Consider the following 16,078-nt stretch of genomic DNA (forward strand, 5'->3'; position numbering starts at 1 on the left):
TCTGATGTTTTTCGTAAGGACCAGCTCCCTCCTGTCCTCTACTTTGAAAACTGCCAGTCGAAAAAAGAAAAAAGCAAACTCTCGTTACCTTTTCTCTCTGTCCACTCTCTCTCCCCTGCGTCTTCAAACGTCTTGCTCCATTTTTTCTTCTCGCCAAGAAAAATAAAAACCAACCTTCCTTTTTGCCATGAACCCAGCTTCCAAACCAAAAACTGCTCTGCCTCTCCATCCCTTCCCTCCCAAAATTCTCTCCTTTTTTTTTCCGTTCAAGTCCACAAACCCAAAACAAATGCCTTTACTTTTCTTTTCTTTTTTTTTGTCAAAGTCCTCCCCAGTTCTTTTTGTTTTGCCTCCAAGAAAAAATCTCCCTCACTTTTATTTCTCTTGCTTCTTTTTTTTTTCGGTTTTTCTTTCTCTCAAGAACCAAACGCTTTGTTTTTTTTTTCCTTTTGTCCCTCGTTTCTGCTCTACCCCCCCCCCCCCTTCCACGTTACCTCCTTTTCTAGCATCCCTCAAAAAAGTCCTTTCTCTCTCTCCTCTCAAACCAAAAGCCAAAACAGCGTGCTGCCAGCTGTTCAATCCCAGCTGTCCTTTCCTCTACTTCGTTTTCACGTTCCCCACATTTTTCTTTCAACAAAATGCTCATCCAAAAAATATGCTACTGTAGTTACCCACTATGGTCCAATGTCCTTCAAGTGCAGCTGCAGAGTAGCTTTCCTCTTTTGCTTTGCTGACCTTCCCAAAAATGTCGTCTATCTAAGTCTCCTCGTTTATATGTCCCAGACAAAAAGTCTCGTCCTATGTGAAGAAATCAAAGGAAAAGTAGAAATAAGGAAAAGAAACAACACACCAAAAAAATAGAAAACCAAAAATAAATTAAAAAGAAAAAATAAAATATAAAAAAAAAACATTGTTCATGTGAAAAAATATCGCTAAATTAAATCAGATGTTATAAATTTAAGTATAAACCATGATACTAACCAATTTAAATCACTACTCAAATTTATACCTATTGACCATTTTTCTATCTAAAACCAATAATAATGTCACAAAGCAATTAAAATAAATTAGTTTTAAATATATAAAATATGCAATATTTCAGATCAAACACATTTTCATGTGGGGATCTATCCTAAGGTTGTTTGAAGAGGGTTTTGGGATAGGGGGTGAAAGCGTGGGTATCCAGGAGTCATTCCAAACTTTAGAGTCAACTCCATTATTGATTTGAAAGCAAAAGTTAAAAGATATAAAGTCTCTTTGTTTCAATGGACCTTTCTAGAATCTTGAGTCAGTAATCGTAGGAAGGATGGCTAACTAGGATGAGTCTTTCACATACTTGTCAAAGAGCAGGTTTTTCCACACAGTTTTGTGATTGCTAAGAAGGGACCATCCTAGCTTGCTCAAAAGGGCTTGGTTGAATGTAGAGGTAAGTCTAAGCCTTAAACCTCACATGAATTTTGGTTGGCAGATAGATTTCCATGATTTTGGGGTAAAGTGGTGGGGTTTGCTTGAGTCAAAGCCCCACCAAAATCTCATGCACATTCTGTCTACTTTTTTTTTAGATTGTTTTTAGAATCAGTGGGATAAATAGGGGTGCTACCCACACCCTACGAGGCGAGGTAGCCCCCCTCCCCTGGCATGGGCAAGGGTGGGGATTTTTTCCCTGACACCCGCCTCTAGAATGTAGGGACAGGGTACCCCATCCTGGCTAATGGGGTGCGAATGGGGGGGTCAATCCGTCCACCTCCCACCCCCTACTGGGCCTTTAGGAGGGTCAATTTAGGGTTTTAGATTGGAACCCCTAAATTGATTTAAGGGTTCCAATCTGAAACCCCTAAATTGAAATTACTGGGGTTTCAATTTAGGATTTTGAATTTGGACCCTGGACTAATTTCGGGTTCCAAATCCAAAACCTTATAAATTCCAAAAAAAAAAAAAAAAAAAATCAAAGAATCGGTAAACACTTGCACTTAATCACAATCAACGATTCAAAATTCAAACACATGCACAATCATAATCCACAACACACTATTCACAATCATTGCCCATCCTTCCTCTAATATCCAATCCAAAACTCAAAAATATATATATATATATATATATATATATATGTAGTTGGGAGAAAATTAGAGAAATCAAAGCTAAGGAGTCTTACCTTAGGAGCAGCAAAGTAGAGCGACGATGACGGCGATGGAAATGGGAGTCTGACAGAGTGAGTCTGAAGTAGGGAGAGAGAGAGAGAGAGCAAGACACACACACACACAGAGAAGAGAGAGAGAAAAGGATTTGAAGAAGACTAAAGGGGGGTCTCATGGTGGAAGGGAGTGTTTCTTAACTCCCACACAAAACGATGTCATTTAGTATTATGAAAAAAAGGCACTGTTTTGTAATGGAAATAATGACATCGTTTCAATCCTCAGGATTTTTATATATATATAATATATATTTTATATATATATGAAGCAAGGCAAGGAAAACATGGAGCAGGGCTTAGCCCCTTCTGTCCCCCGCCTCCACTGAATTAAATGTGAGCGGGGCCAACCGTCCTCCACATTTGCAGCACGGAAACCCCGCCCCACATGGGCAAGAGGGGGTGAATGGGGCAATGCAGTAGGGTGTAGGGCCTTACTGCCCACCCCTAGTGGTAGACATCATGTAAGCTGGTATAGAACTAACCACAGATTTAATAAGGGTTGTCCTACCAACTTAGCAAAAGAGTTTGGCTTTCCAACCTGCTAGCTTGTTTTGAATCTTGACCAGCAAGTCGTTGAAGAATTCACTGTTAGGCTTGCCATAGCTTAGAGGGAGACCTGGTACTTAATTTTCGAAAAGGAAGCTTTGAAATTTAATATGTTTTGGATTGCTCTAGTAATGGGGCCAAGTGTGTTTTTGCTAAATTGAATGGAAGATTTGCTTTAGTTGATTACTTGGCCAGACTAGGATAAGTAAGTCTCAAGGCAATTTTGGAAGCTTTTGGCATTGTGGACAGAGGTAGATACAAAAAGAATAAGGTCATCAACAAATAAAAGGTGAGTGATATGGGGTCCATTTTTTCTAATTTTTATGCCTCTAATATTAACTTTTTGTTCCTCTAGTGATGAGTCTAGAGAGTACCTCACTGCCAATTATAAAATTTCCTCCCTCCTGAGCTACTCGTTGAGACAATCAGTTAAGCTTTTCTCTAAGCTAATGGATTGATCAGTGGGGTCTTGTGATTGAATATAGAAAGCTAGGTGTTAAATTATTTTATCTTTGTTTGGATATAGCCAAAACACTCTCTGTTCCAAAGTTATTTGAGATTGTATTTGGCATGTTTAAGCTTTTGTGTGAGGACATAGGCGGGGGTACCAGAGATAGTAATGTTCCAAGCTTGTTTTATCACTTCCAAACTAGAAGGGTCCCTAACCCAGAATTCTTCAAATTTAAAGGGCTTGGGTGAATTCTTTGAGCTATAGATGGTTAAGAGGAGAGGGACATGGTTTGAAGAGTTGACAGGCAAATGTGTGATGGCTGCATCAGGGAAAAGCATTGTCCACGTTGAGTTAGCAATTTCTCTGTTTAACCTCTCTCGAATGTGCCTAAGTCCATGTCTTTTATTGGCTCATGTGAACTTTGGCCCTGAATACCTAAGGTCAACCAAACCATGTTGGTTCATAAACTGTTGGAGCCCTCTAGGTTGTGAGGAGCAGGCAAGGGGCTTGCCTTTAATTTTTTTCTTTTTGGTTTAGGATTGAGTTAAAGTCACCCATTCCTAGTATTGTCCTGGAAAGGATTGAGTGATGGCGTTAAGCATTTCCCAAAAAGCTGAATTTTGGCTATGTTGTGCTAGATAGTATGCTAGAATAAGTAACCATGGCATATGAGTAGGATCCGAGTACACCATAAAAACCATAACATTACTAGAAATGTAAAATGATTCTACGTCCATACCAAGATGCCACAATCACAAAGGCCTTCCCATTTTCTCAAAGGAGGGACATGCAGAAATAAAGAAAACTTTAGTCTATTAACTATAACAACAGTATGTACATCAGACAAAATTGTTTCATCTAAGAAAACTAGATATTTGGCCTTAGTTCACGAATTGCAGAGGAACCGGCAATTCCTCTACAATTCCAGTAAAGGATCCTCATTTCTGGTTTGGTGGCAAGGCCCAGGCCATGTCAGTGAGATCAAAAATATTCTGAGAAATTGGCTGAGAGTTGTTATCGTCTATTTGGACTGAGCTTGTGTTGCTTTGATGGGTCCCCGATTTCTTGGCTTTCACTATGATTTTTTTTCTTCCTTCTTGTGTTTTGCTGATAGAGCATTGTTGCCAATGTTGGAGATTCCTTTTCACTGAGAGTTGCTTCCTCTTATGGATTTATCTACGAATGGGTCTAGATGACAACTGCCTTCTTCTTCAGAGGCATCTCTTCCTTGATGAGAGTGGGTCCCCTCTTTGTAGATTTGGCAAGGTTTTCTATTATGGTGCTCGGTGGTTGGGGATTGCTCGGTGGAGACGAGAGGTTAGAGGTTGGGGGATGCAGGGGATTTTTCATGGGCATGTGGAGTGAATTGGGCATCAATACTAGGCTCTGGGTTAGGGGCAGTTTGTTTGGGTTTGGTTGCAGGATTGATGGATGGGCTTGACATGGAGATAGGGCTGAGGCCCATGTTTGTTACTACTTCTCTTTGGTCATTAAGGAAGATGGACCCAGATAGATTTTCAAAATGTGTCAAGATTTGTTGGTAAACTGATGGGCCATTAATAAAGGAATTTATTGTAAGTCTACCAAAAGTTGGGGCACTTTGTGAGACAAGATATGCTTGGGTTAGGTTGGTGGTTAATGAGATGTGGTCTTGGTTTGATGGTTTTGGGTGCTAAGATGTTGATCGGCATAGGGGAGATTTTGTTGGTGGCCTCGACTTTGGGGTAATAGATGATAGGAGAGAAAGTAGGTGGCTTACACTTATTGGGGCTGCCAGATCATTGATTGCCCACTGTTCAATCCGAGACACTATAGCCCATTTCCTGGATTCGAACTTAGAGAGTTATGGCATTCAGTTCCTGGTGCATAGTGAGCTTCTCTAGTTCATGCATGGGGTTTCATTCAAAAAGTGCAAAATGTCTTCTTGATTGGCTGGGTTGGATGGTTGTGTGCCGTTTGAGAACATTTTCCCCTTCCCCTTTCCTTTACTGGTGGGGATTCCTTCTGAGAGTTGCCTATCTGGCGATTGGCGAAGAGCATTTTGATCATTGGTTGGCTCCCAAATGTGGACTAGTGGAAGGATGGCTCTTGGGATTTCTCTTTGTCTGGTGGGTGCTAATGTCGGTTCCTCTTGTGGGGGGCTAAGGGATATTCCTCAGATCGCTCCACCTGGTTGATGTGTTTCCCAACCTCATCCATGGTCCGTATTTTGATTAGTCTAGAGGAATCATGTAGGTTGGGCATGATTGCACTATGTGGCCTAGTTTTCCACACCCATAGTAGAAGTCAGATAGACATTCATACTTTATCAGGATCTTTCTCACTTCTTCATTTGGTATGGCTAGATCAAAGCCTTTGGTAGAGGTTGTTCAATATTCAATTTGGCTTTGAGTCTCAAGTATCTTTGTATTGTTGCCCTAAAGATGGAGGCTCTGTCAACTTTGATGAGATTTCCAAGCACTTGGCCTATTCTCTCTACATTTCTGTTTATAAGCATATCCATTAGTAGACTGTGGATTTGGATCCGAAACACAAAGTAGTTCAGAGCAATTTCGTTGATACTAAGTTTAGGGGGCCAATGCCTTAGGACCATGTGGAAGCCTTTGAAATTCCATGGGCGGTTGGCTAGGATCCTGCCTTTGTCCTGTCGCCTGGGAAATGTGAACAGAAACATATTAGTGTCTATATCTTTAATCATGAGGCCAATCACAAAGCACCATACTACTCTGATGGTTGCATGAAATGTGTTCTTGTTGAGAGTTTTCATATATATCAGCTTGCCAACTAGCGTGAGGTTTGAGAAGTGGTTCATTGGGATAGTTTCTGATTCCAGTTGAAGATATTTCCATGAAAGAGCTTTTGTTTGTGTGATGAGGTTATTAATATCAGATGAGCTTGAAGTCATTTGGCTGGTTGTTGGGATTGGATGGTTTTGATTGTGTCTTGTGGGTTTTTTATAGAGGTATAACGGGTCCGATTTTATATAAATTTTGAGACCAAACAGGTATATACCGGTTTTACATTTTCAAAAACCGATCCTAAATCAGTTATCCTCCTAAACCGGTACTTTCGGTTTTACCTGTTCCGGTCCAGTTTTTCGATTTTAATAAAGTATCAATGTAATTATATATATTATATATAAAAATTATATATATTTAAGATTAAAATTTTATGTTATAAATTATAATATAAAATTATTTCATATATAATATATATAGTATATATAAAAATTTCATATATAATTATATATAAAAATTATATATACATATATAAAATATTTTATACAACATTAAAAATTAATTTATATATATATATATATTTTATAAACCGGTCCGGTCCAATGCCAAAAAGCCAAGAACCGATTCTATACCAAATTTAACCAATTTTTAAAATGTAGAAACCGATTTCAGACCGGACCAATTCAAAACCGAGTCGACGGGTCCAATTCGGGCAGGTTCTCTGAGTTTAAACTTTCATCCCTAGTTTTTGGTAGAGGGGAGGAGGTTTTTGACCGAGGTTGAGGGCAGTGGAAGAGGAGGTTGACTACTAAGAAGGGATGACTCACGTAAGAGGTAGAGAACACTCATCTTAGGAGAAAGAGTTGGGTGGTGCTTTTTGCAGACTGAGTCATCTGTTCAAGTGCGTTTTATACTACTGCCCTTGCACACCAAAGCAAGGTTTCCATTTAATCTGTTTGGATGCAATTAAATGAGTTTTTCCAAAAAAAAATTATGTTCTTTCGAGAAAGAATATTGTAGCTTTGGAGAATATTGAAGAGCTATGAAATTGAGACTTTATGAAGGGGGAAATGTTTTGTCTTTTTTTTTTTTGTTTGTTTGAATGATATCCTCTACCATTTATTTTTGTATGTTGACCTTGTGTCATTTAAAATAATGATTGGTACGATTGGCAGATTGCATGCACGCTTGTGAATTGGCGACTTAACACATAATTAGTAGTGCTTGTAATCTTGCTCTGATGATATAGAGTGGTTATGGTTGTTTTCTTCTTACTTTTTCTCTAAATTTACCTATGGTAAAGTCATGCAGGGATGTTTCTTTTCTCTATCAAGGTGATATGTGTTTCTAATAGGGCTACTTGTTGTATAGAGAATGGTCATATACCATTATCATCAGACAAAGCAGTTTGGAATGCTGCTCTGAATAATAATGTGGTCCAGTAGCTCAAGGAGTCCTACTAACGTGGTGGTTGTAACTTGTTTATGGTCAGAAAAGATCTTGGCTTTTTTCGTGATCTTGAATGCAATAATGGAGTCAATGGTAATTATCAATATTGCACTTGCTTTTTACGCAAATAATTGACCTATAATTTTACGACACCCGTGATTAGTAGGGACTTGTTCTCGGATACCCGGTACCAATAAAAGAAGAAGAAGAAGCTTGACCTATAGTTTGATGACATGATAGGTGGTTTTCCCTACTAGGTGACTTGTATTTTACATTGATTTTACATATTGTTCTCTATTTTACAAAAATAAAAAATTGCAAAATAGAGAAGCCATTAAGAGGTCAGCAAAATTAGTTTTACAAGCTACCTTGTCAGCAATTATAGTTGCATATTTACTTTTTAACTCTCTCTACATATGTACGCCAATACTAGGTTAATAGCGTTGACGGTTGTCCAGCCATGAAGCCAACACTTGTATTTCAGGCATTTAGCCCAAGTTGATCACACCATCCAACAAGGAATCAACATCAAGAGTAACAACAGCTCGTTTGCCAAGATCTCCAAGAACACAACATTGTTTTTCTGCAAGGTTGATTGCCGCAACATCTTGAGAAAATACGCAATCTGAACCAGGTGTAACCTGCATTTTTTTAACAGAGAAATAGTAAACAATACATGATACATCAAGTGAATCGTGAAGACAGAAGGGAAAAAAAGAAAAACTTTTCTTTTCTTTTCTTTTTTTTGGTGGTTGGGGGGGGGGGGGGGGGGGGGGGGGGGGGGGGGGGGGGGGTGTTGTGTGTTACTCCAAGAATACAAGTAAATAAGAGCGGACTTTCTTCTCTCATGAGAAGATCAACAGAACATGATTAACTTTGAAATTCTTCAGTATGCCGTTTAAAGCTGGCATATATCTGAATTGATCATTATATGACGCCTAAGGCCAAAGGCAGCATAAGAACATATAAAGTTTTCTGGAAACACCAGCAAGAAATTACTGTAGTTCTTATGCAGAAGAAATCTGGCTTAGCTTTCTTGCTGCACGTAACATAAACAAGAGAGTGACGGTGTGTGTATGCACACTTAATGGGTGCTTGTGTTTAAGCTTGGAGAAAGCACTGATTTGACTCACATCATACAGGGTGTCTCCCAGCTTCAACTTGATTGCTCCACTCCTGTATACCAGCATTTTGCCCAAATATCCACCAGGCAACTCTTCCAAACTGCAGCCCTTCTTTGAAACACCTCCACTATCCAATGACGAATCAGTTTCAACTTTCTCTTTGCCCTTTCTACTAGTTGATCGCTTGAGTAAGGGCAAACTAGCTGGAAGCTTAAAGAAAAACATCTTTTCTTCCTCATTTTCCGCCTATCACCAATCACCAGTTTGTTGTCATTAGCTATGGCTAATATTTTGCTATACTAAATGTTCAACATTATCTTTAACAATTTTTTAATCTGATTACCAACCATCAGCCCAAGGTCTGAAGCAGGACTTATAGTATTTTCATCATACTCCGAATTTGCAGCAGCCTCCCCAAATTCTGCCTCATCGAGGAGTTCTTAAAACAAAAGGTGCAAATGTCATTTAACATTATGGACTTCAGTAAAAATTCTGATGGGAATCACAGAAAAAATCATGCTAAACATTATTTATGAAACTCAACATAATGGCTGACATAGTGCCATTTGCCACGTGAACAAAATCCTTTGATACAAGAGGAATCTTCACCTTTGGTTATCCTTTGGCATGATGGGTATGTACATATAATGCAGCCTGTTTGATTAAACTTCCAAGAAATGTAGTTCAGTGACTAATGGCATCTCTATCATTTCAGATGCCAAAATTTCTGGGCTGTGAGATATTTTTCATTATTTTCACAGAGAGCCTAATAGTGACGCTAATATATAATAACAGTCTTTGTGATATTTTTGGAATTTTTTTTTTAATTTTAATTTTTATTTTTATAAGTGATGTTTTTGGAATTCTTTAGTGGAGATAAGTATGTGCATTAGTCTTTATATATTTTGACTACTGATCTAGGGACTTATGAATGTAGCTTTTATCTGTCTACAATGTTTTAAGGGCATTTTAATCAGAGTTAAGTCTTCCTATCAATTAAACTGAATGTGGAGATGCAGAGATTAGAATTATTTAGATATAGTAGCTTTTTAATGCCAAGATTCCTCACTTACTCACATTGGTGGCTTTTAGCCTTCCGGTGGCAGCAAGAGTTTTGTTTTGCATCCTTCTCGATACTTTAACAATATGATAAGGAGTGAAGAATGCCAATGTGAAGTATGCATCAATATCAGTCCTACTGAATGCAGGGTCTTCTGTAAGTTAAGTTGCATGCTTCTAGGTGCAAATGAGAACTAAACATGTTTAGCAGGAAAACGCACTTTTCATTTATCGAAAAAGTGCAAGGTTCCATTCCCTGACAAGTATCTAAGGTCGCCCATAAGTGACAAAGACAACCTATCCTTTGTCACAACCACAAAGACTCGATGTTCATCTGAAATTGGAGTCATTATTTGTAGAAGCATCTGAAGTATATACCTGGGTCTCCAGCATAAGGCCTCCTCAATGGAATGGTAGTCGGATAGTAAGTGTTATGGTAATCCTGCAGCATCAGTGAATCAGACGCAAGTATGTGAGAGAGAGAGAGAGAGAGAGAGAGAGAGAGAGAGAGAGAGAGAGAGAGAGAGAGAGAGAGAGAGAGAGAGAGGGATGTGCAGAGCAGCAATTTCTTACCCAGGGTTCTCTATATTCTTTCTTGACAATCTGCACTGTGTTGGTAGGATCTGCAGAACATACATCCCTTACATCTTCATTGGCAGCTGAAGGTGAAGATAAGGGAGCTTTCTCATAATCGGAACTTTTGGGGCAAGTGCCACTGCTTTTACCACCAATACCATCCTTGGAAACACCAAATCTCCTTATCAGAGTTGATGGCGTAACTCCAGGACCAAATGCAACCTGAACAGAAGCTGCAGGTTTGCAACCCAACATGGGATGAAAACAGGATATACAATAGTGAAAAATGATGATGATGATCATTCACATTTCCTCATATACATACAGAATTTTCCCAGCTAGTTCAGCCCCGTCAAATGCACACCATTTACTTCCATTAAGTGGAATGTTTCAAACTGACTGTTAACGTCCTTGAGTCAACTCCAAGTCCACTCTGTAAAGGTGTAATTTATATAATTTGTTTTTTTTCATAACTTCTGCGTAGCCACACTACTCAAATCCTTGATATTAACTTACTCTGGACCCCAGAATTTTCAAATATATAATTATCCTCTTGGGGAGAAACCATTGATCACTTAAGGAACATATATATTGAAATCCATACTAGTCTATCAAATTCTAAAGGTGCAATTTAGAAACAACATTCATTCGATTTCATTTGCAAACTTCCTGAAGCAATTTTTTTTCCCGGCATGTCATCTTGTTATTTGGCTCTCAAGTTAAGATGTATGAGGTCCTCCATTGAACAATGGGTATAAGATAACGAAAACCTAAAAGAAATGGGCTTTAATTCATGTTTTACCTCTTAGGCAAGGGAAAAAAATAAATTTCCCTGTGATAAACCAGTGAGCTTATTCGCTATTAAAGATGCTTCTAAAAACTGAGAAATTCGAGTCACAGCAATTTTGCTGCGCCATCTTTATATCAGCAGGCACTGAATGTTGGGGTCTTTTTACAAACAACACATTTCCGTCTCTACATGGTGACTACCAAAATGGATATGGGTAAGCAGATGCTTGATAATCTCTAATGTAAAGTAGGGAAATGGATAGGTAAACGAGAAGGTGTAACTGATGTAATAAAATACAGAACATGCAATCTTGCCGAGTAGGAAAAATGCCAAGATTTCAACATCTTGCATAAGAGTAGAAATGTTATATTTTGAATACCCATTTCCTTCCTACCGTTCCACCATGTAGGGCATATGCCTGACTCTCTAGAACTTTTTCCAATTACAAAAAAAAAAAAATGCACACTCATTTAAATCATAATAGTCTAAAAGGCACTCTATCATGCCACATAATTAGTGCATGATTCCCTAATCCTGATGAGTTGTACCATGAGGATGAGAGCCTTTCATAACTTGTGAAAATAGTAACACCAGTACTAAAAATCACCAACCTCATTAAGAACTTAAGAATGTGGCAATATATTGAGAAAGCAATAATAGTGGAGAATAAGAGAAATTACATTTCTTTTCGCCTTTAGGTCCCCGTCTCGCAAGGTTCTCCTGTAAAAAAGTGAGCCAATGCTGATCTCAGATAGTATCTCATTGAAATGACCCACTAGAATGTCTACTTGAAAGAAGCTCATAATCATAGCCAACCAAGATTACATCGTGGCTAGATGGGTTTTCTGCCATGGAAAAGGAAGGAAGCAAAAAGGAAAAAAATAAAAAATAAAAAGAAGAGTAAGAGTCAACTCCTGTTCTTTCACAGATGATGGTGATGAGAAACAATACATTATTAATTTTTTTTTTTTCCTTAGCACATTAATTTATTAATTCATTTCTTTAGTTTTTACCTTTTGGGTTCAAAGTTCAAACCCATCATTTAAATGAAGGAAAATGCAGGAACAACTGAAAAGTAGTCCTTTTGAGCCTCGAGCCTTGACACAAGACCTCCAAGCTAATGGTAACAATGGGTTTCAGGGCTGAGCCAACACTTAACAAATAGTAGTATGACCAGTGACGTTTGGTTCAAGTGGCACTGATCCCAGTGTCTCAAGGGTGAAAACTGGTGTTCAAATTCCCTTATTCCCGTGGCCTAAGAACAAAAATAACATGAAATAGTGCAGCTTCGAGGCTCTGTGTATGGGATTATTTCAGGCATTTGACAAAACTAACCAAATAAAAAGTTATCAATATTGCCCAACCATACCACGGCCACAAGCAGATGGGCTAGACAAACATGTGGATTTTTTTTTTATAGGATTCAAATAGCGAAAATTTTATAAGAAAGAAATTTTTTTAAAAATAAAAATTTCCCTAAATAACTTGTCCTCCCTTTTTTTTATTTTTATGCCGGGGACCTCTCCAAGGCAGGACCTTCGGACTTACCCTACAGAATAAACTCTGATCCCATGCACCGCACTCGGAAGTTTTCCTACACGAAACTGGTTAAATTATTGACTTTCCACATGGGTGTGCCCCAAAGGATTGTTTAGGGGCATGAGGTGACTCCTAATTTTTTGACAGAAAAAAATGAATATTTGACCCTTCTAAATGTATTAGAAACGAAAGAAACAAAACAAAAAGTTTCGGGGCAAAATGAATGAGCAATACTTAACTTTCAAGAGTCTCGTCCCCATTACAAAAAACTTAACAATTGTGATTAAAAACAAACAAACCGATATGCTTTTAAGTTGGAAAGAAAGACACACATTGAAGCGACGAAGTAGATACTGGGCATGCTCGGCTTCTTCATCTCGGTCACCCACTTCACTGCATTAAATATATAGTATGAATTAAGTCAAAACAAAATTAAACAAAATTTCCAATTTTTTTACAAAGTTATAACCATGTACAACACTCAAATGTAGAGGAATTGTTACGTTTTGGGTGGTGTGGGTTTGGGCTTTCTGCGAGGTGGGGCTTTGGGCGCAAACTTTAGCTGCACAGTGACAAATCAGATTTTATCAGACTTGTATTGCAAAGAATTCAGAACTCAAATCCCAATCAGAATTCTCGCAGAATCAGGAGAGGAAATGAAAGAGACGAATCAGATTTTATCAGACTGTATTGCTAAGAATTCAGAACTCAAATCCCAATTAGAATTCTGACAGAATCAGGAGAGGAAATGAAAGAGAACATTGCTACCTTCCTCGGAGCTGAAGAAGATTGGTCTTGCTCCATGGTTTTGAGGTTGAAGAAGACGTAGACGAGGAGGAGAAATGCCCAAAAAGGAGGAAAACTGTCGCTACGGAGTTTCGACCTAGAGAACCCAGGGCCGATTTCTTAAGGAATTTTCCACTAGAGTTGAAGAAGTACGTGTCAGCTTTTACAAGTTTAATTATTTATTATAGTTTTATGTGTCAATCTAGACAAAGTTTGGGTTTGGGCTGGGTTGGGCTTTTGCTTGGCTCTGCAATTTTTGACCTCCTTTTTCCTCTTAAACTTCTTTTATTTTATTTTATTTTATTTTTACTTTAAACTCTATAATTTTAATCTTTATTCTAATCCTAAGTTTTTTTAATAGAAAATACTACTTAACCTCCTTAATGTTACTCTAGTATTTATTTATTTTTATTTCTTTACTTAATGATTAAAGAAGTAACTATTAGTGAAATTATATTTTTTTTCTTAATGATTAAAGGTTGTTAGAAAATTATTAAAAAAAATAGAAAAAAATATAACAACAAATTTCAACTAGCGGTAAATATTGGTGGCCCGCTAGCACCATCCATTTTTTATTTATGAATTTTATAATTTTTTTAAAAAATAATGCTATTCCAATATCTCTACACCACGTACTATTTATGTAACATAGTTTGATTTGGAAGATAAATTTTAAAATCTGAATCTTATATATCAAATGTTACTATTAAATAATGTAGATGGTGTCATCTACAGTCTACACACTGACTTGAGAATAAAAAAAATCTTTTTTTAATATCAAATTTAATTATTAGTATTGATTATTAACAATTACTAATTCACTAGTGTCTAATTACTTGTTATTATACTATAATATTACATGTTACTAACGTGTAGTACTAGACCATTACATGTTACTAAATTAGACTATTAACCCATTTTTCTATTTCCATGTTATTAAAGTAGACTATTACATATTTCGCACTATCACAATGCATAATAGTAATATTATGATTTTTTTTGTGCCAGACTATTAGAGTCAAAATTAGAGTCGATCAAGCCATAAATCCTATTCCAAATAGAAAAAAAAAAATTAAAAATTAAAAATAATCCAACTTCAATTCCAAAACATGGTGGGGCTTGTGAAATATGACAAATAATTAATTTTTCTGACACATGACTTTTATTTTTATTTTTTGAGAGCGCATGATGCTATTGGTTTTGGTCCAAATGATATTGACCAGATATTTGAAGGGTGAGATCAGAGTTTTAATTGTAACATGCCTAGGTTATTTTAAGCAAACCAAAAAAATTGAAATAAAATAAAGGTTATGTATCCTTTCATGCACTTAAATTTTCCTATAAAAATATTTTAGGGACTCATAAAATATAATTTAAAAACTTATTTTTGTGTAAAATATGTCAAGTTGAGTACATTGACTCAACATATACTGTATGTTTGGATACTAACAATAATTTCAAAATGACTCGTCCTATACTTGGTATAATCTCTTTGTATCTGCAGCATCTCTCTCGATATATATATATATATATATATTTATAAGGTGGTTGTGTGTAGTGTGAGCATCAGAAGTGAATATAGTGTAGTTATAATATGGTGCTATGTTGTGAAATGATGGAAGTATTGTGAATTGTAAAATGTGGTCTGTGTTCTGAATTGAGGACAGTGAATGCCTTGTTGTGACGTGGCTGTGTGCAGTGTGAGGTGGAATGCCATGAATTGATGCTAAATATTGCAGTGATGTCATGGCTGAATTGTTTGTCTTAGTTCTGTTTTGCTTTAGTTTGTATTCAGGTGTATTCTCTTGTATATATTATGTGTAATTGGATTATGCCTATTTACTTTGAATAAAATCTCTTATTATCTTATAAAAAAAACAAAAAAAATTATAAGAAGAGAGGCTTAAAAAGACAAAGAAATATATAAAAAAAAAACCAGGACCACAGAACAAGACATGGAACCAACCCCTTTATGTCACAAACACATAAAGACAATAAACAAACTCAAAAAGATATAAACAAGCAGCACAGGAGATAATAATCAACAAGAGACAAGCGTGATAAGGGCATCACTCAAGTCACCATATGCTTACTTGGATTGGTCACTATCTCTTCTATCATATCTGACTTAGCATTTAGAAATAATTTATTGTTTTAAGACTCCAGTGTGCATCAACCGAGAGAGAGAATAAGGGTAAGGGCAGGATGAAATCAGTTTTAAAAATCCGAAACCCGGGTTTCCAAATTGTATCCGATTTTTTTTTCTTCGTTTGAATGTTTTGATGTTTTTTTTTAACAACCTACAATAGTCATTTAGGTACTTGATTACACCCACGTATCTACAGTCTATGATCGAGATCCAGTATTGTGTTTAACAACCACATAAATAATTGCTTAAACAAACAACGTAACAATCTCGAAATAAAATAACTACTCTGAATAAGAAAAATAATTAAGCAACACAATCAATTTAAATTTATATAAAATATTTGATTTTATTTCTAATCTACCAACTTCCAAAAGGCTGCTACAAATTAAAAGCGAGTGAAGTAAAATATATAAATATATATACATTTAAGGCATCGGTGGTTTTTTTTTTTTTTTTTTTTTTAAAAACCAACTAGTTTATCCATCATTAAAAAATTTACATCATCTCACCATTAACAAGGGTCAAAATACAATCAGAAATTTCTTCCAATTCATATAAGTCTTCATGCACCAAAAGAGAATTTTGAGCTAAATGGTGGGCTGCTTTGTTGGCCTCTGTCTTAACATGGTCGACAGACCAAACCGCAAATGAGTTGAGGATATTTTTGGTACCATCGA

At 36.7% G+C, this 16,078-nt stretch overlaps 1 protein-coding gene across 1 annotated transcript; it reads right to left on the minus strand.

Moving 5' to 3' along the window:
- Nucleotides 1–7,602: 7,602 nt before the first annotated feature.
- On the minus strand, nucleotides 7,603–13,393 carry LOC122282797. The gene is made up of 9 exons (XM_043094829.1): nucleotides 13,235–13,393; nucleotides 12,970–13,028; nucleotides 12,799–12,859; nucleotides 11,608–11,647; nucleotides 10,135–10,370; nucleotides 9,940–10,003; nucleotides 8,850–8,941; nucleotides 8,512–8,748; nucleotides 7,603–8,019 (listed from the first exon to the last, which is right to left on the minus strand). The coding sequence occupies exons 1-9, from the start codon at nucleotides 13,268–13,270 to the stop codon at nucleotides 7,867–7,869; spliced, it is 978 nt and encodes a 325-aa protein (XP_042950763.1). The 5' UTR covers nucleotides 13,271–13,393; the 3' UTR covers nucleotides 7,603–7,866.
- Nucleotides 13,394–16,078: the final 2,685 nt, after the last annotated feature.

This window comes from Carya illinoinensis, chromosome 11 (genome assembly GCF_018687715.1).
Source record: "Carya illinoinensis cultivar Pawnee chromosome 11, C.illinoinensisPawnee_v1, whole genome shotgun sequence".
In the NCBI taxonomy this organism is placed as follows: Eukaryota; Viridiplantae; Streptophyta; class Magnoliopsida; order Fagales; family Juglandaceae; genus Carya; species Carya illinoinensis.